The 22,840-nt window shown below is 41.6% G+C and overlaps 1 protein-coding gene across 3 annotated transcripts in view; it reads left to right on the top strand.

The window, feature by feature from the left end:
* HTRA1 (HtrA serine peptidase 1) overlaps positions 1-22,840 on the top strand; it is a 69,105-nt gene that overhangs the window by 23,919 nt on the left and 22,346 nt on the right. For all 3 annotated transcript variants that reach the window (XM_053692620.1, XM_053692621.1, XM_053692622.1), the window contains exon 5: positions 4,594-4,788. In XM_053692620.1, the coding sequence (XP_053548595.1) occupies positions 4,594-4,788 (195 nt within the window). The remainder of the gene's footprint in view (positions 1-4,593; positions 4,789-22,840) is intronic.

Here is a 22,840-nt window from a genome sequence, read left to right as displayed (position 1 = left end):
TTGTCTGGTATGTAACAATAAGTAATAAACAATAAGTATTTGGCCTAGACTGTCCCTACTTCCACCGGATTCTCCTGCCAGTCACTCGAATACTGCAGTCAATATGCAAAACAGCAATAACTAATGAAACTGTCTTATCCCAGAGGTTTATCTCCGGTGTGGTACAATTCACCGTTCATTTGGATAGCTTATTCGCAGTAGCCTGTACCATCTGAGCACACCATACACTCGCTGGCGTCTGACATCACTCTCAAACTCACTTGCTGAAATCTAATATCACATATATATATATATATATATATATATATATAAAAGAGAGATTCCAGTTCAGACTTTAAAACTATTTACAAAAATCCCCTTAGATTTCATTGGATAATTATGTATAAAAAAGTGTTTATAAAGCTGGAATGGAATTTAGATCCATCGAATTACATATTCCAGATGTTTCTGCCATACATTTAAAAGAATGTGTAGGAAAACATATTTGTTTTGCCTTGAAATCTAAGTGTTCTGATGTGTATCAAGTGAACTTGTTAAGCGTGCAGCTCTGAAAGTTCCCAGGCCTGTCATTCCCGTCTTCACACTGACGAGAGCTGACTATAAATTTGTTATGCTGGTAAACCAAACTGCTTTCAAAGCAAATTGTTACAAATAAATAGGAGGAAACAAATACTGCGAAAAAGCGCACAAGCTCTGTAGAGCATCACGTGCAGTTACCAGACTCTTGATCTTTTTTTCCTCCTAAATATGGCATTTTGCTCATTTAAAGGGACATGAAACCCACAATTTTCTTTCAAATAAAGCATGCAATTTTAAAGAACTTTTTAATTTACTTCTATTATCACTTGGTATCCTTTGTTGAAAAGCATAGAGGTAAGCTCAGGAGTGTGCACGTGTCTGCTGTACTATATGGCAGCAGTTTTGCAAGAATGTTTTACAAAGATGGCAGCACTTTTTCCTGTCATGTAGTGCTCCAGAGTGACATGTGCAAGCTACCACCTAGGTATCTCTTCAACAAAGAATACCATGAGTATTAAGCAAATTTGCTAATAGAAGTAAATTGGAATCTTTTTCAAAATTGTTTTGGTTTCATGTCCCTTTAAAAAGAATGATCTTTTTAACTCTTTATAGACAATTAATATTTTAATTAACAACCACAGTAGCTTACAGATACTTCAAACGATTCATTGTGATGATAGGTAGAGGTAGTGTTATACAATGTAATGGTGTAGACCAATTCATTCTCTTGAGAGCCAAATAAATATGTTTCCTTGACTTTTTCACAGCTGCTTCTGAAAGGAGTTTCCATATATTTATTACCTTTTCTACATAAAAGATCAAACAGAATGTTACCTTTAAATTTGATGTGAGTCTGGGTCATATTGTACGTTCCTAGCAATTATTTTACTGTATCTCTCTGGCTTAGTGGTTTCTCTCTGATTCATAAACTTGGGTATGTCCAGTGTTCCCTCTAAAGATAGTTTTGTAAGTGGCCCAGCAGTGAAACAGTTAATTAGAGCAAGTAACAAACGCTACATGATGAAGATAGCAAGGTGTGGTTCCCTAATTAACTGTTTCACTGCTGAGCCGCTCACAAAACTGGCCTTATGTGGAACACTGGGTGTATCTACATTTTACCTCCCAAAAAATACAGTATTTGCTTGGGAAACAAATATTCTTTTCTGTGCTCTTCACCTTCAATAGCAAACACCTGTAGCAATGATAGTGCAGAGTATTGCCTGGATACTATCCAGAAAACAGACCTCTAGGGAAATCTGGAATATTGTCAAATAGTCCCCTCTTGAACTGAATACAACTCAGCATAACAAACTTGTGCAACAGCATAAAAACGGACCATTCTTAAAATGTAAAACTAAACCTCAACTACGGTTGAGATTAAAGGGACAGTAAAGTCAAAATTAAACTTTCATGATTCAGATAGGGCATGCATTTTTAAACAAGTTTCCAATTTACTTCCATTATCCAATTTGCTTTGTTCTCTTGTATACTTTGTTGAAGACTAAACCTAGGTAGAGCTTAGTAGTGTGCACTTGTCTAAAGCAGTCCGTGGCAGCAGTGTTTGCAACTATGTATACCATTGCTATAAACAATGTTTCAAGCACTGATGCCAGATGTCTTAAAACACGTGCCCGCTCCTGAGCTCAACTAGGATTACTCTTTAAAAAAGGATACCAAGAGAACTAAGCAAAATTGATAATTTAAGTAAATTGGAAAAGTATTTACAATTTCATACTCTATCCCATCAATTTAAAGGGACATTCCCGTCAAAATTTAAATGCACATAGATGAATTATATCTTTGAATAGAAACATAATTGCAATATACATTTAATCGCAAAAAAATATTCTAATAAAAGTTATCACTGTTTAAGCGTTAACATGTTTCTCTGCACGTGCATGTGAAGCAGAGCTAGATATTGTCAGTGCACCAGCATTTTAAATACTGCAGCTGCTTAGAGGGCCAGTGGGGCTTGAATCATGTCAGCAATAAACAAATTGAGTAATTTCAAAATGGTATAAGCATAATTAGGCTCTCTGAGCTAGTGGTGTGTTTAAAAATGCTGGTGCACGGTGCATACTTAAATACACTTTTAAAACAGCTATAGTTTTATTAGAAGCATTTTTGCTAATACATTATATTACAAAAATGCTTCTGTTTAAAACTTTAAGTTTAATTTTTACTGTCCCTTTAAAGAAACTCAAGGATATTTTATGAGCTCTGAACATGAATCTAATGATTTCTACTTTGTATAGTGAATGTCTGAGAAAAGATAGTTTATGAAAAAAATGATTCACTTGAAAATTAACCCCTGGGATGCCAGAGAGGATTACAACTCGCTTGTTCTGGTATCCAAGGAGTTAATATTTAGAGCAGAACTACAATGAATCACTTGTGAATTACACGGCTTGCAACTTGTTAATGCACTAAGTGATTATTTCTCAGTACAAACCAGATGTCAGTCACACATTTTAGATTAAATGAGATTTTCATGAAATCGTTTCTTTGTTCAGAGAAGCGAATGGTTGGTGACTCATGTATTAGTCAATCTTTTGCTGGGAGGAGCTACTGATTAATGAATAGGCAGAGAGCTTGTGTCAAACCCAGAAGGAATATCATCATCATCATTTTGTTTTTGGTGATGTGAATATTCTGTTTGATAAAAAACATATGTGTACGTTCCAGCAGCTTCTTGCATGACAAGGCAGACTAAAAATGCCTAGTTTTATTCTTATCAAAATGTAAAAGTTCTTATTAACTCTTCATTACATAGGAATATATATTTGATGGTAGATGAGAACCTACAGGCCGATATAGTTTGTCTATCTGAAGTGTTGGGTTATTTAATACTTTATCTCCACAAGAAATAAAAATATGCACCTTATTATTTTTGTTGGAGATTTTCAGTGAGCGAGATTTGGGATTTGGTCTTCAGTACAATTCTATTAGCACAAACATGTGAACCAATGTATCTACCAAAAGTTATTTAATCTTTTATGCATATCACAGGCTTTTTTGTGTTCCCTTACTAAATTTGCTAACAGTATTTTTACTGACATAGTGTCCCATGAATAAACCACACTTTTGGTAAAGAAATCTTAAAGGGACACTGTGAGATTGTATTATAAAATGCTTAAAGGGACAGTCTACTCTTGAATTTTTATTATTTAAAAAGATAGATAATCCCTTTATTACCCATCCCCCAGTTTTGCATAAACAACATGGTGTTATTAATATATATTTTTTACCTCTGTGATTATCTTGTATCTAAGCCTCTGCAGACTGCCCCCTTATTTCAGTTCTCTTGACAGACTTGCATTTTAGCCAATCTGTGCATACTCGTAAATAACTTCACAGGAGTGAGCACAATGTTATCCAAATGGCACACATGAATTAGCACTGTCTAGCTGTGAAAACTGTCAAAATGCACTGAGATAAGAGGCAGCCTTGAGGGCTTAGAAATTAGCACACAAGCCTACCTAGATTTAGCTTTCAACAAAGAATACCAAGAACAAATCATATTTTATGATAAAAGTAAATTGGAGTTGTTTAAAATTGCATGCCCTATCTGAATTATAAAAGTTTAATTTTGACTAGCCTGTCACTTTAATTATACATTGTAAAACAACTTTACAACATTCATTATTTATTTGCCCCCTTTTCTGAAATTCTTTAATTTTTCTATAATTCTGAAAAGTCTGAAAATCAAACCTGAAATCTGAAAGAGCACATGACTTCATAAGCCTAACCTTGCCACTTATCTTACCATTTACGGCAAAGCCAAACAGATTAATTTTTAAATACAATGACATTACAAGTCCTGTCTTCTCTAGATGAAGTACACATTAGAGGAAAGTGGTGTGTGGAGTTTTACCATTGAAAAACAACTGCAGCACACAAGGTGTTAATCTGTTCTAATATAGTTCAGACTCTGCCGATATGTTAATGGAAGACTGTATATAAATATTTTGATTAGTATTATAAGTGTTCATGGTACCATTTAAATGTTTCTGATGTCTTGTAGACTGAATTTGCACGTTTCCAGTGTATAATGCTATTGGTCATTCTCTGTAGGGAAAGTTGCCGGTGCTGCAGCTAGGGCGCTCAGAGGACCTCCGTCCAGGAGAGTTTGTGGTGGCCATAGGAAGTCCGTTCTCCCTACAAAACACCGTTACTACTGGCATTGTGAGCACAGCACAGCGTGGAGGAAAAGAACTGGGTTTGCGCAATTCTGACATGGAATATATCCAGACTGACGCTATAATCAATGTGAGTAAAATAATATCTATACCAGCAATAGAACTAGCATAAAGCTGTTAAAGGGATACACAACAGCAGCTATACAATTCTCTAAAGTGCCAGTGAATTTTAGTTTTACTCTGTGGTTTGTACAGAACTGTATATTTAAAACCTGCAAAAGGGAAAACACATAGGTAAAGCACACCTCCCTACATTTTCTTAGACTTGGAGGTGAGCAGGATTTGTGGGCTGTAAAGAGCTGGGTGACTTTGAGTGGAGTTGAACGAGCCATGGGTGGACCTCAAGCATTCTCTGATTTTGCTCTGGAGTGGGACATTGAAACTGAATGGGGAACAATGGGAGGGGACATCACACATGATTTACAGCTATGTTCAACTTAGGACCAGTAGTGCTTTACTACTCCAGAACTGACATTAACTCTTTGCTTGGCGACAATTTTTAAAACATCGCCAGGCCAATGTGGAGATGGCTCGCAGGCCTCACCACAAATTGCTCTGGTGATACTTTCAAAGAAAAGGGGCGTGGCCAAGCAGTGCCAGTGAGCGGGGATGTCTCTCCCATAGAAGTCAATGGGAGCGTGACATCATTTTGCTGCTGCTGGGTGAGCCCTATTAAAGTGGGCCTACACGGCGCCAACAGTCCGCTCACTGAAACTAAAAAATAGTTTCTGTATAGGTACACTCCAAATATTGCCAGCGGGACCTAAGCTGTACTACACCTAGGCTAACTACCTCAGGGGTTGTAAGTCTCCTAGCTAATAGCTGGCTAGACAAACATAGCCGCTACCTTCCTCGCAACCTGCACTTAGCTGATTTTAACATATTGCACTGGTGGCGATCTATCCGAATCAAAGTGCAGCCTACTACCCCTAGCATGCCCTGTTAACTCCTGTTAACTGCCTATATCTACTTCACATCTAAGCTACACTCCCCATGCTGTGCCCAGCTAACTCCCCCTGACCGCCTACACCTATGTCATGCCCAACCTACACACCCCTGGAATGCCCAGCTAAGTCCCTAATGCCACCTGCACTTACATAATGTCTAAACTACACTCCCCTGGAACACCCCAGCTGTCTCCCACCAGCTGTCTCCCACCAGCTGTCTCCCACATACTGCATACTGTCTGCAAACTACATGATTACAATAAATTATAAAGAATAGCAAAACTCCCATTATAACTAAAGGAGCTATGTTGCTAAAATTATATAAAATTATAAACAATGTATAAATAATGTGTCGCTGAGATGTGCTAAACGCCGGCGGCTGACCGCCGGAGGGCGGAAAAACCTCACCGGCCTAGCTGGACTCCAGGAACTGAACACCAGATTGGAATTTAGCCTTGGTCCAACAATTCTTAAAAGGGGTGCTGATTGAACGGTGCAGGGGATCAAGTCACCCTTTTAGTATGTTGTCTGCAGTTTGATGAGGCACCTGGGGATACCACTTGTTTGGGAGTGCTACCTTCTGGGAGGAATGGGGTCACTTCAATCCTGGTCTGGCACATCTTAAAGTGTCTTAAAGACTACATTATATATACAATGTTTAAAATAATATGCATGGTCATGTATAATGCATATTATTTTAAGTATTGGATATAAATTAAAATGTAGATATTCTTGCATGTTGTGTTTATTATTTTAAATATAAATATATTTTTAAAATCTAAATTTATGTTATAAAAGACAGTTGCATTATAATTATAGGATTACATAACTGCATGCCTGTTATGTAATAATACAATTGTAATACTAATGACCTTTGTAACATAAATATCAATTTAAAAATATACATTTATGTTTACAATAATAAATAAATATATATACAATACTTAAAATAATATGCATCATACACAAGAATCCATACTATTTTAAACATTGTTCCTAAAATACACTATTACCCCCAAAGCTTCCCTAACCTAATCACCTAACCCCCCCCCCCCTAATAGGTATGGGGGGTTGTTACGTGATTAAAGCCTACTAAATGCTTATCAACACTAACCTTATCACCTAACCACACCCCATACAGGCCGCATGTATATACCGTACAATCATATATACTGAGACCAGTCATTTACCATGTAATCACACACACAGGCAGCAGGTATATACCGCATAATCACATATACTGAGACCAGTTATTTACCGTGTAATCACACATACAGATTGAAAGTATATACCATACCATCACACATACAGACAGCAGATATATACCGTACAATCACATAAACTGAGACCATGAAATAATACATACAGACAGCAGGGGCGCAATCACATATACGGCGCAGGTTTCGGTGCAAGCGTGGGAACCTGCGCCACCCGTAATTTCACCTCGCACATCGGGATATTACATAAACCCCGCCGGCAGTTCATAAAGTGCCGTAAGTCGGATAAACTAGCGATGTCCAGAAATGAGCGTAAATACAAATTTCTGGAGTCACTAGTGACTTACGACATTTTAGAAACTTCCGGCGCCTAAAAGAAGTAAAGAAAATAACAAATCTCCTGTAAAAGTCTAACAAGCCTGCTAAAAATAAGCCCGACACGTAAAACCCCTATATCCGCAATCCCCACTCTCACTACTAATAATAAATGTATTAACCCCTAGACCGACAACCCCCCACAACGCAATATGCCTATTTAAACTATTAACCCCTATATCCGCCATCAAACCCACACCACAAGTAATAACTTAATTATTAACCCCTAAACCGCCATAGCCCACAACGCAATTAACCTATTCAAGTATTAACCCCTAAACCACCATAGCCCACATAGCCTATTAAATGTATTAACCCCTAATCTGCCGCCGCCAACGTCGCTGCCACTATAATAAATTTATTAACCCCTGAACCTAAGTCTAACCCTAACCTTAACACCCCCCCTAACTTAAATATTATTTATATAAATCTAAATAAATTTCCTATTATTAACTAAATTAATCCTATTTAAAACTAAATACTTACCTATAAAATAAGCATCCTCTTCTTATGATATCTTAACGAAGAATGAAGGTTCCTTTAAAGGACGTCATTCAAGATGGTGTCCCTTCAATTCCGATTGGCTGATAGAATTCTATCAGCCAATCGGAATTAAGGTAGGAAAAATCCTATTGGCTGATCCAATCAGCCAATAGGATTGAGCTTGCATTCTATTGGCTGATTGCATCAGCCAATAGGATTTTTCCTACCTTAATTCCGATTGGCTGATAGAATTCTATCAGCCAATCGGAATTGAAGGGACGCCATCTTGGATGATGTCATTTAAAGGAACCTTCATTCTTCGTTAGGACGTCGTAAGAAGAGTATGCTCCGTGCCGGATGTCTTTAAGATGGAGCCGCTCCTCGACGGATGGAAGAAGATAGAAGATGCCGCTTGGATGAAGACTTCTGCCCATCTGGAGGACCTCTTCTGCCCAGATTCGATGAAGACTTCTGCCCGGATCAGATGAAGACTTCTGCCCGGCTGGGTGAAGACGGCTCAAGGTAGGATGATCTTCAAGGGAGTAGTGTTAGGTTTTTTTAAGGGGGGATTGGGTGGGTTTTAGAGTAAGTTTGGGTGTGTGGGTGGTGGGTTTTAATGTTGGGGGGGGTTGTATTTCTTTTTTTGCAGGTAAAAGAGCTGATTACTTTGGGGCAATGCCCCGCAAAAAGCCCTTTTAAGGGCTATTTTTAATTTAGTATAGGGTAGGAAATTTTATTATTTTGGGGGGCTTTTTTATTTTATTAGGGGGCTTAGATTAGGTGCAATTAGTTTAAACTTCTTGTAATTTTTTTTTATTTTCTGTAATTTAGTGGGGGTTTTTTGTACTTTAGTTTATTTTATTTAATTGTATTTAATGTTAGGTAATTGTAGTTAATTAATTTAATTGATTTAATGATAGTGTAGTGTAAGGTGTAATTGTAACTTAGGTTAGGATTTATTTTACAGGTAAATTTGAATTTATTTTAACTAGGTAGCTATTAAATAGTTAATAACTATTTAATAACTATTGTACCTAGTTAAAATAAATACAAAGTTGCCTGTAAAATAAAAATAAATCTTAAAATAGCTACAATATAATTAATAATTACATTGTAGCTATCTTAGGGTTTATTTTATAGGTAAGTATTTAGTTTTAAATAGGAATAATTTAGTTAAAGGGACAGTCTACACCAGAATTTTTATTGTTTTAAAAGATAGATAATCCCTTTATTACCCATTTCCCAGTTTTGCATAACCAACACAGTTATAATAATATACTTTTAACCTCTGTGATTATCTTGTATCTAAGCCTCTGCAAACTGCCCCTTTTTTCAGTTCTTTTGACAGACTTGCAGTCTAGCCAATCAGTGCCTGCTCCCAGATTACTTCACGTGCACGAGCACAGTGTTATCTATATGAAATATGTGAACTAACACCCTCTAGTGGTGAAAAACTGTTAAAATGCAATCTGAAAGAGGTGGGCTTCAAGGTCTAAGAAATTAGCATATGAACCTCCTAGGTTAAGCTTTCAACTAAGAATACCAAGAGAACAAAGCAAAATTGGTGATAAAAGTAAATTGGAAAATTGTTTAAAATGACATGCTCTATCTGAATCATGAAAGTTTATTTTGGCCTAGACTGTCCCTTTAATAATAGTAAATTTATTTAGATTTATTTAAATAATATTTAAGTTAGAGGGGTGTTAGGGTTAGAGTTAGGTTTAGGGGTTAATAACTTTATTATAGTGGTGGTGACATTGGCGGCGGCAGATTAGGGGTTAATACATTTAATAGGCTATGTGGTCTATGGCGGTTTAGGGGTTAATACTAGAATAGGTTTATTGCAGTGTGGGCTATGGCGGTTTAGGGGTTAATACTAGAATAGGTTTATTGTGGTGTGGGCTATGGAGGTTTAGGGGTTAATAGACTTTATTAGTTATTGCGGTGGGGGATTGCAGTTGACAGGTAGATAGACATTGCGCATGCGTTAGGTGTTAGTTTATTTTTGCAGGCATTTTCGGGAGTTACGGTGCTCCCATACTCAGTGCAAGGCCTGCTACGGCTGCCTTTTATGGTGAGGTAAAAATGGAGTAAGATTTCTCCATTTTTGCCATTTAAGGCCTTGCGCTGGATATTGGATACTGATTTACGACGCGGTCCCATGTTAGCCTATGGGAGTAATAATTGAGAGTGAAGGGTGAAATATACGCGTGCAACTTGTATGCTACACCGTATATGTAATTCCAAAATCGCGTAAAAACTGGCGGTGGAGGATTTTGCGGGCGACGCTGCATATGTAATGGAGGCCCAGGTATATACTGTACAATCGCATATCCCTTGATATATTTGCAGATTTCAATACTCACCCAAGTCCATAATAATTACTTACAGTGAAAAAGTATTTGATTAAAAGTTTGATTTATTATACAATTTCTATAGCCATCTTATTACTTATTATTATTATTTTTAGGTAATACTTATCGTTTGTATTATTTTAATTTATGACTTTTTTGAGATATATTCTCAGACCTGCACCTAGTTATTATTATTATACTTTATTTATGAAGCGCCAACATATTCCACAGTGCTGTCCATAGGTACAGTTCATTTAAATAAAACAATGATATAAAACTTGTAGAAGACAGGACAAAATTTACAAACACATACAGGAGGAATTGAGGGCCCTATTCCTGTGGGAACTTACAATCTAGAAGGGTAGGAGGTTGAGAAACAGGAGGTGAGGACTGCAAGATTGAGAAAGATGTTAAGGCAAAGTTAGATGAGGGAAATGTTAGGTAAGTGAAATTAATTTATTATTGAGTTGGGTGGTAGGCTTCTCTGAACAAAAAAGTCTTCAGGGAGCATTTAAAGGAAGAAAGATTAGGGCAAAGCCTGACAGCACGAGGGAGAGAGTTCCAGAGGGTAGTTGCATGAGAAGAGATGATAGTCGAAGATGCAAGGAGCAGGTCATTGTTGGATCTTAGTGGGCGGGCTGGAGTATAATTGTTTATTAGAGAGGATAGGTAGTGGGGAGCAGCGTTGGGGAGAGCTTTTTATGTAAGGGTGAGAATTTTAAATTTAATTCTGCTGTGAATGGGGAGCCAATGAAGGGAGTCGCAGAGAGGTGCAGCAGATAAAGAGCGTCAGGAGTAGTGGATTAGCCTAGCAGAGGCATTTAGGATGGATTGAAGAGGGGAGAGGTGGGAAAGAGGAAGGCCAGTAAGTAGGTTATTGCAGTAGTCAAATCGGGAAATAACAAGGGAGTGGATTATTTGCTTTGTGGTGTTAGTGCTCAGAAAGGGGCAAATCTGGATGAAAATTGAATATTAATTGTTAATTGCATTAGTGCAAATATTTGCTTTGGTTACCTCTTTGTGCATGACCAGATATCCTGCTGGCGTTGCCTGCTTAATTTCTGCATTGATTTATTGCAACTTATCCCTATTAAAAACGTACATTAAACTTAACAAAAATCTGTCATGCATATTAAAAAAAAAGTATGGAATAAACACTACTATAAAGAAGAATATGCACAGATACTGATGTAAACATCCAGTATAAAACCTTTTAATAATGTGCTTAGGGGGGGGGGGGGGGGGGCGGAGCCAACTGTCACAGAGGAAAGACGTGTTTTTACTGAGCTCCTGAAATCTGGGTATTAAAATCGTTATCTATGGTATTTTAAGAACTTTAACACTTTATCTATCAAGCTCTTAGGATGGGAGAACCTTCTGCACACCTTATTTCTGTCCTGGAGGAACTGATTGTTAAAGCTAACAATCATTTTGGAAGTCTAAGAGCCAGCATTGTGGAGCTCCGCAGCCAAGATGGCGCTGCTCACCTACTCAGACACGACACCCACATGGCTGACTTGTCATCTACTCTACACTCGTCTGAGACACTGCAAGACAAGCACGCCAGTCGACATCCAGCTATAATTCTACTCGGCATCAGTCTGCCACAAACATATCTAGCTGACCTGGTCCAAATAAAGGCAGCTGTGTCTAAGTCAGCGGGACACTTACAGGCCGCGGAACAACAGCGCTCCCTGTTCCTTCACCCTCCCTACCTAGGTCGGCTAATAACGCCAACATCCAGCATAGCAGGGGCTGCAGGCACCGCAGAGAAGCATCGTGGGCAACTAGAAGAGTCCCCTCGCTCACTGATTGTGACGGCCCGGCATGGAGGTGAGGATAGCCCGGAGGCCATTGGCCCCTGCATCTGCTTTATAGCTCCCAGCCAAGGAGATTGCGGGCCATCTACTCATCTGGTGCCGCTTAAGCATAATTTGGGGCTACACTGCTTTCTCCCTGCGCTCAGTCCACTAGCGCACGTTCTGAGTTTGGGACAGAGAACCCGATGGCTGACTTATATGATCCCCACTTGATGGCTGAGGAGCACCTTTGATCCGGGAGGTTAACTTTCTGCTTACTATTTCGGCCTAACCACAGGCTGCCTACTGGAGGGGCTAATTTGGGGATCCGTGAACTCTTCTGTGCCCTCAGATTGTAGCGGGATTTCCCGCTATTTCAGCTTTAACACTGGCTCTCCCCAGGCTAATAAGTACCTGCTTGGTAGCCTAATCGGTGACATGAGGCAGGAAGGGAAACAGTGCAGGATCGGCTTAAATCTCATAAGGGCTGGAATCGAGTGGTAGCTAAGTACTACTCCCCCAGTGTGTCGATGTACAGATAAGAACGTACAGGTCTAATGGCAACCTTCTGGAGACGTTCTCCCTAATTGGGAACACTATGAAGTGGTCTAAAATTATTTAAAGGAACAGACACTGGCTACATGCTTATCTATGATGTATAGTGCCAGTTCATAATATTTTGTTTGATGTTGATATTGATGTTCTTTACACTTCCATATACATTCTATATTTAATTTGTTTTCAGGACAGTGTTTTTTTTTCTCAAAAGTACCTATACAGTTACTACACCCAAGAGCATATGGGCTTGGGTGTTTGAAATGTTCCACAAGCACCTGTGAGTCTTTACATCTTGATATATACTTTGTTATGGCACCTACCCTGTCTTGATATGCATATTGTACTGACCTTACTTTCTAGCTTAAAAGTTCATCATAGTTTTTACTCCCTATCAGTATACTAACTTGTTTAATTCTCCTGTGTTATGACCTAATTTTTCTGCACTAGCTGAAACCATTTATACCATTTATATCTTAGTTTTAAATATATGTTCTTACAGTGGAACTTTATATTGCACTGCAACTATATGCATTATCTACGTATATGACATTGTTTAAGACGGCGCCATTACCCCTAAATGTCCAGTAGCATTGGTGCTAGCACTAGATTGGTTATACTGCTATATTAACTAGCTACATAAAAGGTCATATATTTAGCAGAATGCCACATTAAGCACTATTGATTTTATGTGACTGATATTCTATCACTAACATACGGTTTAGGAGTTAAACAAGACAATGGTGCCTTCCAATATACTGCAGCCTCATTTAGTACAGGGAGTGCAGAATTATTAGGCAAGTTGTATTTTTGAGGATTAATTTTATTATTGAACAACAACCATGTTCTTAATGAACCCAAAAAACTCATTAATATCAAAGCTGAATAGTTTTGGAAGTAGTTTTTAGTTTGTTTTTTAGTTATAGCTATTTTAGGGGGATATCTGTGTGTGCAGGTGACTATTACTGTGCATAATTATTAGGCAACTTAACAAAAAAACAAATATATACCCATTTTCAATTATTTATTTTTACCAGTGAAACCAATATAACATCTCAACATTCACAAATATACATTTCTGACATTCAAAAACAAAACAAAAACAAATCAGTGACCAATATAGCCACCTTTCTTTGCAAGGACACTCAAAAGCCTGCCATCCATGGATTCTGTCAGTGTTTTGATCTGTTCACCATCAACATTGCGTGCAGCAGCAACCACAGCCTCCTAGACACTGTTCAGAGAGGTGTACTGTTTTCCCTCCTTGTAAATCTCACATTTGATGATGGACCACAGGTTCTCAATGGGGTTCAGATCAGGTGAACAAGGAGGCCATGTCATTAGATTTTCTTCTTTTATACCCTTTCTTGCCAGCCACGCTGTGGAGTACTTGGACGCGTGTGATGGAGCATTGTCCTGCATGAAAATCATGTTTTTCTTGAAGGATGCAGACTTCTTCCTGTACCACTGCTTGAAGAAGGTGTCTTCCAGAAACTGGCAGTAGGACTGGGAGTTGAGCTTGACTCTATCCTCAACCCGAAAAGGCCCCACAAGCTCATCTTTGATGATACCAGCCCAAACCAGTACTCCACCTCCACCTTGCTGGCGTCTGAGTCGGACTGGAGCTCTCTGCCCTTTACCAATCCAGCCACGGGCCCATCCATCTGGCCCATCAAGACTCACTCTCATTTCATCAGTCCATAAAACCTTAGAAAAATCAGTCTTGAGATATTTCTTGGCCCAGTCTTGACGTTTCAGCTTGTGTGTCTTGTTCAGTGGTGGTCGTCTTTCAGCCCTTTCTTACCTTGGCCATGTCTCTGAGTATTGCACACCTTGTGCTTTTGGGCAATCCAGTGATGTTGCAGCTCTGAAATATGGCCAAACTGGTGGCAAGTGGCATCTTGGCAGCTGCACGCTTGACTTTTCTCAGTTCATGGGCAGTTATTTTGCGCCTTGGTTTTTCCCACACGCTTCTTGCGACCCTGTTGACTATTTTGAATGAAACGCTTGATTGTTCGATGATCACGCTTCAGAAGCTTTGCAATTTTAAGAGTGCTGCATCCCTCTGCAAGATATCTCACTATTTTTGACTTTTCTGAGCCTGTCAAGTCCTTCTTTTGACCCATTTTGCCAAAGGAAAGGAAGTTGCCTAATAATTATGCACACCTGATATAGGGTGTTGATGTCATTAGACCACACCCCTTCTCATTACAGAGATGCACATCACCTAATATGCTTAATTGGTAGTAGGCTTTCGAGCCTATACAGCTTGGAGTAAGACAACATGCATAAAGAGGATGATGTGGTCAAAATACTCATTTGCCTAATAATTCTGCACTCCCTGTATATGTGATAAGAAACTCCGCTATATTGTATTGGCTGGCTATTGTACATCAGTTTAATGTCAGGTCCTTTAACACTGCGTTGTTATACATTAACTCATGTGTATCTGAGATGATACTAAATATTAAATATAGGATATAACCTTATTGCTAGTAACCTGCAAACGGGGGCTCCTAAGCTAGATAGGCTTACTCTACATTTTTAAAACTCAGAAAGACACGCAGCATTTAGTGCAGCTTATGGTACACACATCCTCCTATTAGCAATGGGACCTGATCCCTCTTCTCATTCCCTCTTTTTGTATACTATATGCTGCAGGTCAATCATGGTTTGTTTGGTAGTCACTGGACCTCAATGTATAACGGACACCACTGTCCATTTTCTTGTGCATTATTTATCTTTCGGTGAAACTGGTCACGTATGCTACTGTTGCACAATCTATCATACCACATGTCGCTTTACACTAACATCGGTAGATTATGGCCGTCATATTATACAACTGTTTAACTATTTTCTACTTCTCCTAAGTCCATCTAAATCTTGGTTATATACTATATGTCTAAAGTCATAGGGTTTTACTAAGTTGGTATGCAGAGGGATGCACAATTTCCTTATAGAATTACTGTCTCAACACAAGAGGAGTACTCCTTATTCTTTGTATAGTGTTATATAGACTCAATTCTATTCTTAGACCTACAGGTATCTGTTTATGTTGGCTAATTGATATACAATTCTTGTGTTATATGCTGTCTGTTTTTGTCATGGTTTCCTCATGTTTTCTAAGTCTTAGATATGCTTAAAATATTTCTCAAATGTACTAAGATAGATGGATTGTTTGCTACACTACATCACATAAGTCTTGACATATACCAATAACTGGATATTTATACCCAAGACAACAGCTACTAGTCCAGACAATAAAGCATCTGCTCCATCTCATATAGACATATACATTTTGCAACTTAAAACAACCCTTCTGCAATCCATCTACTCCTTAGCCTATATGTAACTACAGGAGACTTTAGTAACTTCCTCACTTAGTTCCATATATATTGTAAGGTACATTGACAATACTTAAACTTCAATAACATACGATCTCTACGATCGGGCACTTCTAAGTCCACTCCCAGGCACCCTATGTTACTTACATTTATATATGGCTCCGTCCCCCCACCTCCTCGCCCTATGCGCATAGCAGTGCTTACCCGCTGAATATCCCCCTCCCCCCCATATATCTCGGCCCAAGAGTGGCTGATACTCATGTTAAATCTCCACAGGCTGATATTTTGGTCTTAGGTAAAATACTATTAGAATGTGGGGCTCATACGCTGATAATATAAAATGAAGTTCTATTTCATCTCGCCTAAGATATTGTCTATCTTCATATACAGATTTGAAATCTATATGCATATTGCTTCCTTAATAATACCTCTGTATATACAATGTATTATTTTCTTTGTTGTAACTTTGGCCTTAGGGCGAGTCCTTGTTGTGATGATATATGCTTTAACTTCAATAAAAAAAATTATTTTCAAAAAAAAAAAAATAATGTGCTTAGAATCTCCTAGTTTAGCACTGTTGATGAGGTTAGTCTGGGGCACCCACTGAAAGGGGCTAGAAAAGCAGGAAAAGCAGACACTCCCCCTCATATGAAAAGATAGCTAACATAAACAGGGAGCCTGCAGAAGTCTGTAAACGCGCGTATACATCCGACACTGGTGGGGGCTTGGTTAGGAGTCTGAAAATCAGCTTATCAAAAAATAAGCAAAACTATAAATTTTTATAAAAACACTACTAGATGGCTATATAAATGGATCATCTACAAAACATTTATGCAAAGAAAATTCTAGTGTATAATGTCCCTTTAAACGTTAAAATAGTTTATTTGGCATAACAAAGGTTACATTAAAGGTGCTTATTTTTGTTTAAAAACAATCTGGAAGTTTATAACATAGCTAGTCTGTGAAATAAAAGCTCATTGGCTGATATAGATGATTCTGCCTGCCTCTATTGGTTGACAATGACACGGGCCACAAACATAAGAACAAAAATGTTTATTTTTCAGTACAAGAACATCAGTTAAAAGTAAAAAACTGTACTTAAAGGGGACATGAAACCCAAACTTCTTCTTTTAGGATTTAGAAAGAACATGCAATTTCAAACAACTTTCCAATTAACTTCTATTATCTTCTGTTACGGTTACCCTTAGTCTCGCTGAGAGATGGACCGCTTAGTAGCCTGGATCCCTATTGCTAAAGAGGGGAGAAGCTGCTTTCCATAGTATTCTATATGAGTCTCGCAAATATAGAATAATCTCCCTTAGCTGCAGTACAGCTAGGATACCCTTCTGCCCACAAAAACGAGTCAACGCTGCGATTGAGGGTCAAACAAGAACTCAGGACTGGGATGCCCAGCCTGCTTTTTATTAAGGTTACATGCACACAGGGCACTCCCAGGGGGAGAGGGGGGGAAGCACAAAATCCCCCATCACACATTTAGATAGAGAGCACTGTCCTTTGACAGGCCACAATAGGATTACAGTACTTAAGATAACAAGTTTACAAGTTCATCTTATCAATTAGCAGTCTGGCTCCAGAGGTGATTAGACAATAGTTTCTAAAAGCAAAAAAAAAAAAAAAAGAGTTAACTCTTTATGAAATGAAACTTGTTACAGTTTTCTTGGAGCCCTTCTTAGGCGCTGGCTTGCTGGTTCAGGCATTGCTGCTGGGAAATAAGCTCTTCACAACAGAATAACTAATGCTTCTGTAACATTGCTCCCTTTCTGTGGAACACTCTGGCAGACACGGTCTGACCCCTTTTCGGGGCAGACTAAGGCTGTCCAGACCGCTGGTTATGCGGGGCTGAGGTCGGTTTGTCTGGACAACCCGTCGGCGTTGCCATTCTGTTTCCCAGGTCTGTAAGTAATGGTGAAATTGAAGGTTTGCAACGATAAGCTCCAACGTAATAGCCTGCCGTTATCTCCAGAGACCCGGTTCAGCCACACCAACGGGTTATGGTCGGTGACCAGAGTGAACTCCTGACCATATAAATAGGGAGTCAATTTCTTTAATGCCCACACCAAAGCCAAACACTCCTTTTCGACCGCTGCATAGCTGACTTCGCGGGGCAGGAGCTTCCGGCTGATGTAGGCAACTGGATGCTCCCCTCCATCTTCGCCTACTTGGCTGAGGACAGCTCCCAGCCCGAACATGGAAGCATCTGTATGGACGATAAAACGTTTGTTAAGGGCTGGGGCCGCCAAGACAGGAGCGTTAATTAGAGCATTTTTGAGAGCCTGGAAAGCCGTTTCACAGTGGGGAGACCACAGGACCTGTCGAGGTAAGTTCTTCTTGGTCAAGTCAGTCAGGGGTTTGGCAAGTGTGCTGTAGTCTGGTACGAACCGTCTATAGTACCCTGCCGTGCCCAGGAAGGCTAGGACCTGAGTCTTAGTGATGGGGGTGGGCCAATTGGCGACAGCTTCTATTTTGGCCGGCTCTGGTCGCTGCTTTCCACACCCCACCCGGTGACCCAGGTACTGTACCTCGGCCATCCCAAAGTGGCATTTTTCTGGCTTCAGAGTCAGGCCAGCAGCCCGGATCTGATCCAGAACCATTCCCACATGAGCTAAGTGGTCCTCCCAGGACTCACTGTGGATCGCTATGTCGTCCAGGTAGGCGCAAGCAAAACTCTGGAAGCCATCCAGGAGCCTATCCACCAAGCGCTGGAATGTAGCTGGGGCATTCTTCATCCCAAACGGCATTACCCTAAACTGATATAAGCCGAATGGGGTGACGAATGCCGACTTGGGGATAGCCTCCGGGGCCAGGGGAATCTGCCAGTAACCTTTGCAGAGGTCAATAGTGGTCAGGTAATTTCCCCTGGCTATACGATCGAGTAGCTCGTCTACCCTGGGCATAGGGTAAGCGTCCGTCACGGTATTTTCATTGAGCCTCCGATAGTCTACGCAGAACCGGGTGGTCCCATCTTTCTTGGGCACCAAGACAACTGGGGAGGCCCAGGGACTATCGGAGGGCTCAATTACCCTGAGCTGGAGCATCTCATCGATCTCCTTCTTCATTCCTGTCCTAACTGCTTCGGGGATTCGGTACGGAGCCTGGCGCAAGGGAGCTTGTCCCGGAGTATCTACCTGGTGGGTGGTTAAAGTAGTGTACCCTGGCTTCGGGGAGAAGGTGAGGTGTTTGGACTGGAGGAGTTGGTTGAGCTGCTCCCTTTCAGTGGGGCTAAGTCGGTCCCCTATCTGAACCTGCGCCACTATACCTGTGGGGAGGCTCTTTTCTAATAGGTCTGGAATGGGTAAACTGTCGGGGTCTTCCTGAGGGGAACAACATACGGCCGTCACTTTCTCTGGTCGCTCAAAATATTCCTTGAGCATGTTTACATGGAATGTCTTTCTAAGATTGTTGTCGTGGCAGCTAGCTATCACATAAGTGGTGTCTCCCCTTTTCTCTACGATCTGGTAGGGACCCTGCCAGGACGCCTGCAATTTGTCTGTCTTCACCGGCTTAAGTACTAACACCTTTTGTCCTATGGTGAAGATTCTCTTTCGGGCCCCCCGATCGTACCATACTTTCTGTCTTCTCTGGGCCAACTGGAGATTAGCCCGCACGGATTTGGCTAATTGCTCCATTCGGTCCCTGAGTTCCAGCACGTATGGCACAATTGGGACACCGTCAGCCTCCATCTCTCCCTCCCAGTGCTCCCGGATCAGGTTTAGGGGTCCCCGTACCTTTCTTCCGTAGAGCAACTCGAAGGGAGAGAACCCTGTCGTTTCCTGGGGCACCTCCCGATAAGCAAATAGGAGGTGCGGCAGGAAGCGTTCCCAGTCTCGGTATTCCTGAGTGAACGTCTTGAGCATTTGCTTGAGGGTCCCATTGAACCTCTCACACAGCCCGTTCGTCTGGGGGTGGTATGGGGAGCTTAGGAGGGACTTAATTTTGCAAACCTGCCAGAGTTGTTGGGTCAATTCAGCCGTAAATTGGGTGCCTCGGTCGGATAGGATTTCTTTTGGAAATCCTACCCGGGAGAACACCTGTACTAGTGCATTCGCTACCGTATCCGCTTGTATGTTGGATAGGGCGACAGCCTCTGGGTACCTGGTAGCGTAGTCCACTACGGTAAGAATGTATCGCTTACCGGAGGGACTAGGGGTAGCCAGTGGTCCCACTAGGTCAATAGCAACCCGGCTGAAGGGTTCCTCTACAATGGGCATATTTACTAGCTGGGCTTTAGGGTGATCGCCTCGCCTTCCTACTCGTTGACACACATCGCAGGTGTTACAGTAAGTTCTAACGTCAGCGTGCACCCCTGGCCAAAAGAACGTGTGAGTAATGCGGTGTAGGGTACGGGTAACGGCTAGGTGGCCTGCTAAGGGGATGTCGTGGCCTATTTTGAGGATTTCTTGACGGTATTTGTGGGGCACTACCAGCTGTCGCCTACGCTGACCCCTTTTCTCTGTCCAGCGGTATAGTTTCCCTTTTTCCCATAAGAATGTTTCGTTATCTGCCCCGCCCCCTCCGGTCTCTGCTCGTTCCCGGTACTTTTGTAAGGTCGGGTCAGTCTTAGACTCTGCCTCGAAGGCATCTGGGGTGTCCCAGGGTATGGGGCCTAACCTGTCAGGCAAGGTCGGGGTAGGTCTTACCTGTGTCTCCCGCACTGGTGAGAGCTCTCGCTCCGTCCGGGCTTGGGCCCGTGTAGTCACTGGGTCCGCCTCGTTGTTGCATACTGGAGCATAGGCAGAAGTCATGGGGCCCAAATCGTTGCCCAGTAGTACTTCGGCAGGTAAATTATCCATTAGGCCCATGTTCACAGCCCCCTTTCCCGCTCCCCAATCAAGATGCACTTTAGCTGTTGGAATTTTGTACACATCCCCCCCCCGCCACTCTAACGGCCACAGTCTGTCCGGATCGCTTGTGCTCTGGCACCAAATGACTCTGTACCAGCGTGATAGTAGCCCCTGTGTCTCGCAATCCCTCGGTAGATCGCCCCTCAAGCCATACCCTCTGCCGATGGTGCTGGCGGTTATCTGAGGCAGCATATACAGGGTCTGCCTCGTGAAGCGGCCCCACATATCCCTCCATAGGGGCCTCTTGGTTAACACAGAGGGCCCGGGCCGGACGATAGGACCCAGAGGGGTAATTGTAATTCCTGGGTGTCTGGTGCGTATTAAGGGGGCAGCTAGCCATGAAATGCCCTGGTTGCTTGCATAGGTGGCAAGTCGGTCTGGGACGCTCAGAGCTGTTATTGGGTGGTCCGAGTGTCGGACGGGCCCTGTGGGCACCGGGGCTCGGAATTCAGCACGAGGGGGTGCACGGTAAACCTCTCTGGGTTCGACCCGTGCTGGAGCTCGGTAGTTCATGGGTTCGTGAAGACGGGAGTCATAATGTTCATCGGCCAATTTGGCTGCTTCTTCTAAGGTAGAAGGCCGCCTGTCTCGCAGCCATTCCTTCCCTTGCTGTTCCATGCCATTATAAAAATGTTCTAAGAGAAACAATTGTAAAATTTCCTCCCCAGTCACCGCTTTACTTCCGCTCAGCCAGTGATTTGCCGCTCTCCGCATTCGGTGCGCCCATTCCATATGGGTATCGTTAGGCTTCTTTTCCGTGCCCCGAAACTGTCGGCGATACGTGTCCGGAGTTACAGCGTACCGTCGCAACAGTGTCTCCTTAACTAGCTCATACTGTGTCACTTCCTCAGCACCCAGAGTACGAAAGGCTTCCAGGGCTCGCCCGGATAGTTTCCCAGACAATATCGTGGGCCACTCTCTGTTGGGAATCTGGTGCAGGGCACATTGCCTTTCGAAGTCCGCCAAATATTCATCAATCCCTGTCTTGCTCTCTAGGAAGGGTCGAAATGCCGCATAGGGTATCTTGGGCCTCCCAGCATTTTCGACAGGGATGATTACCTGCGGGGCTTCAGCATTGCGGTGTGCGTTCGCTAGGTTGAGTTCGTGGGCTCGAGTCTCTCGTATATCCTCGTCCGCCTCCGCCATCAACTGCTGTACCAATTCCATGGAGGGGTTCGGCCCGTATAATGAGAGCCTTTCCCGAACAATCCTGGTTTTTTCGTCACTAATCGTGGTCGGTGTTTCCGCCATTGTGAAGCTCTGATCCAGTTCGGTCAATTCTGCGATCAGCTCTCTCCTCGGCCGGTTGCTGGCGTACCCCCCTCTGCTTTCAAGTAAATCCTTTAGGGTTGTACGCTTCAATTTTTCGTAAGCGCTCTCCATCCGTTCTGTACCTCTCCTAGGAAATCCAGGAAAATCCCGCCGCTGCCGCCAAATGTTACGGTTACCCTTAGTCTCGCTGAGAGATGGACCGCTTAGTAGCCTGGATCCCTATTGCTAAAGAGGGGAGAAGCTGCTTTCCATAGTATTCTATATGAGTCTCGCAAATATAGAATAATCTCCCTTAGCTGCAGTACAGCTAGGATACCCTTCTGCCCACAAAAACGAGTCAACGCTGCGATTGAGGGTCAAACAAGAACTCAGGACTGGGATGCCCAGCCTGCTTTTTATTAAGGTTACATGCACACAGGGCACTCCCAGGGGGAGAGGGGGGGAAGCACAAAATCCCCCATCACACATTTAGATAGAGAGCACTGTCCTTTGACAGGCCACAATAGGATTACAGTACTTAAGATAACAAGTTTACAAGTTCATCTTATCAATTAGCAGTCTGGCTCCAGAGGTGATTAGACAATAGTTTCTAAAAGCAAAAAAAAAAAGAGTTAACTCTTTATGAAATGAAACTTGTTACAGTTTTCTTGGAGCCCTTCTTAGGCGCTGGCTTGCTGGTTCAGGCATTGCTGCTGGGAAATAAGCTCTTCACAACAGAATAACTAATGCTTCTGTAACATCTTCATTCTCTTGATATCCATTGTTGAAAAGGATATCTAAATAGCCTCAGTCGCTTCTGATTGGTGGCTGCACATAGATGTCTAGTATGATTGGCTCGCCCATGTGCATTGCTATTTTTTCACTGAAGGATACCTAAATAAAATAAGCAAATTAGATAACAGAAGTGAATTGGA

Source organism: Bombina bombina, chromosome 9, assembly GCF_027579735.1.
Source record: "Bombina bombina isolate aBomBom1 chromosome 9, aBomBom1.pri, whole genome shotgun sequence".
Lineage (NCBI taxonomy): Eukaryota > Metazoa > Chordata > Amphibia > Anura > Bombinatoridae > Bombina > Bombina bombina.
The sequence above is the reverse complement of the archived record's forward strand: the minus strand, read 5'-3'. Positions and strand labels throughout refer to the sequence as shown.